Raw genomic sequence first — 2,828 nt, 5'->3', positions numbered from 1 at the left:
CACACACACACACACACACACACACACACACACACAGGTACATTAAGATATGGTTCTAAACGTGTTCCTCTGTTCCTCAGCACTAAGCATGCAGACAGCATAGATCTGGAATTAGAGGTGGACCCGCTCAATGTCGACCACTTCTCCTGCACCCCACTGGTAAGAGATTGTGTTTGTGATGTAATGTGAATGTATGTTCTGTCTATATTTATTTAATGCTGTGTGTATATGACGTGTTTTGTCTCCGCCCGGTAGATGTGGGCCTGTGCTCTGGGTCATACAGAAGCAGCGCTGGTTCTGTACCAGTGGGACCCCAGAGCTTTGGCCATCCCTGATTCGCTGGGCCGCCTGCCACTCAGTATTGCACGCTCACGGGGACACACTCGCTTGGCCGAGCTACTGGAGCAGCTTCAACAGACTCCTCCTACTCAGAGTCCGCCCACTGACACCTGGATGGACAGGTGGAGCAGCGAATTGGAGCCCAGTGGACATAGGGAAAGCCCCGCACCCAGCTCTAACCCAGGTGAGAGAGGTCACCTTGGTTACATTGGGGTATTTAACCCTGAGGGCCGCAGTTTCATGTGTGATATCATGCTCTGTCTCTCCAGACCTAAGGAGAACCAGGACAGAACCACAGCAGAGCACCCAGAACCACAGCCAGAGCCAGAGTCAGAGCTGGGCTCATCAGGGCCAACCCCAGTTGCAGGGCCAACACCGGGGGCCACCAGACAACCAGGGAGACCTTCCACCAGCCAAGAGACTCAAACTCAATCCTGAGGCCCAGCAACAGCCAGTCAACCCCCCACGCTCTCAACTACCCAACCTCAGCCCCCTAAACACTCACCCCCCCAGACCCAGCTCTAACACCCCAAATCCCCACTTCCCCAGCCCACCTCTGCAGGCCAGGTTAGGGGGGTCAGGGGGTGGTAGTAGGTATAGCTTGCGGCAGGCTCTTGGGAGGCGGAGTTTGGCCAGGAGGATTCTGGGAAAGGAGAGACTGGCCAATCATCTGCGTCAGAGGGGCGTATCCGCCAGGGGGGAGGAGCCAGAACTGCTGACCTATCAGGAGAACAGTGAAGACCTGCAGGTAGGAGGAGCTTAGGCTAGTTTGACCAATAACTCCACTCAAGCCCCTACTTTTACTTCATGCAAGCACTTATTTGGGTGTGTGTTGCAGATGAACATGATGATGCTGGCAGAACACATCATGGAAGCGACTCCTGACAGGATCAAACAGGAGGGTTTTGTTGCCACGGAGACTGAGATGTCGCCACCGGAGACCGTTGGGGTCAGCGGTGATGTCAGCTGGTTGGCTAGTTACATTGGTGACGTGGAGCGGTGAGTCCAGAAAGCTCCTATCTCTATATCTCCTATCTCTATATGATACTGTGGTATTGTATCGATGTAGTGTATATTACTGCCTGCACTCTCCCTCATACTGCTTCTGGTGATTTTCCTTCAGGTTTCTATACTCCAGGCCCCAGATGCCCACCCCAAGCCCCATACCAAGCCCTCTGACTGGGCCTGAGGATCAGGAAAGTCCCCTGGCTCCGCAAGGCCTGCCCTCCCCGGCCGACTGGAGCTCCTTCCTGCATGCATCACTCAGTGGAGAGGGCCCAGACACCAACCCTGCCCACCTCACACTGACAGAGGCGGAGCAAAGAGAACTGTACGAGGCTGCAAGACACGCCCACCACACCCTCAGAAAGTACAAGGTATTGATAATAACTCTGTTTGTAAAGCCGTCATACACAAAAATCACTCAAAGCACTACAAAATACAACAGAAGGGTCAAGTAGAAGAAGACTTTATTCTGGGTTAAAAGTTCTCCCTGCCAGGTCCCTGGCTCCACAGGTTGAAGGGTGAATGGGTGGATGTCTGGAGTAGTATTGTCTGGGTGTGTGTGATTGACCCTGCATGGGGAGTTTAAGCAGAGCATGGCCTGGATAGAAAAAACAACTGCACTGCATTCTCTCTCTCTCTCTCTCCCTCATAAGGATACACTGCAACAACTGTATGATCTAGAATCCAGTGTTGTGAAGTTTGGGGTCAACCATCTGTGGCTCGCATGCCCACTCCTGGTCTCTCCCCTGTGGTTGCCATGCCAACTCACCCTTCCCTCCCTCCTTCCTCTAGGGCCGGCCAATCCAGGAGCAACGTAAAGAGACCGTAGCAGTGGTCCAGCGCTGCTATAAGAAATACAAACAGGTACAGTAAGACTCTCAATCCCAGATCAATCAGAAGAACATATCAGCCCTGCTACTGAAACCAATGACCAATCAGCATCAGTCAGCTCAGTCATTAGTCAGGACAGCTAGAACACAGCAGCTGACATACCTTCTACTCTATGTCTAGTCTGGTTCACTATGACTGGATGTGTCCACAATATGTCCTTCATACTCTCTCTCTTTCTTTCTCCCTCTCTCCATCTCTCTCAAGCTGTCATGGATAGCCTTGAAGGTAGTGTGGCACTCTCTCTCAATCTCTCTGTCTTTATTCTATAACACATTGTTTGAATGTACATTAAGTTTGTACTATTTCCCTGACCAGTCTAATGTAATATCTCTATCAGTATGCACTTTATAAGAGGATGACGCTGGCAGCCATTTTGATCCAGAGCCGCTTCCGCAGTTTCCACGAACAGAGGAAGTTCCAGCAGAGCCGGCGAGCAGCAGTACTGATCCAGCAATACTACCGCAGCTACAGACACTCTCTCAGGTACACACATGGCACGCACATAGGTCATTATCAATACAACATCACAATAAGGTGCACATAGGTCATTATCAATACAACATCACAATAAGGTGCACATAGGTCATTATCAA

General features: G+C 51.2%; 1 protein-coding gene across 2 annotated transcripts in view; it reads left to right on the top strand.

The window, feature by feature from the left end:
- Positions 1-2,828, top strand: part of camta1b (calmodulin binding transcription activator 1b) — a 28,336-nt gene that overhangs the window by 15,647 nt on the left and 9,861 nt on the right. For both annotated transcript variants that reach the window (XM_023996500.2, XM_023996501.2), the window contains exons 7-14: positions 81-159; positions 256-523; positions 609-1,087; positions 1,178-1,338; positions 1,463-1,715; positions 2,137-2,208; positions 2,440-2,460; positions 2,573-2,718. In XM_023996500.2, the coding sequence (XP_023852268.1) occupies positions 81-159; positions 256-523; positions 609-1,087; positions 1,178-1,338; positions 1,463-1,715; positions 2,137-2,208; positions 2,440-2,460; positions 2,573-2,718 (1,479 nt within the window). The remainder of the gene's footprint in view (positions 1-80; positions 160-255; positions 524-608; positions 1,088-1,177; positions 1,339-1,462; positions 1,716-2,136; positions 2,209-2,439; positions 2,461-2,572; positions 2,719-2,828) is intronic.

Source organism: Salvelinus sp. IW2-2015, linkage group LG11 (assembly GCF_002910315.2).
Source record: "Salvelinus sp. IW2-2015 linkage group LG11, ASM291031v2, whole genome shotgun sequence".
Classification (NCBI taxonomy): Eukaryota; Metazoa; Chordata; class Actinopteri; order Salmoniformes; family Salmonidae; genus Salvelinus; species Salvelinus sp. IW2-2015.
Note: the sequence above shows the minus strand (reverse complement) of the source record. Positions and strands in the feature narration are given on the sequence as shown.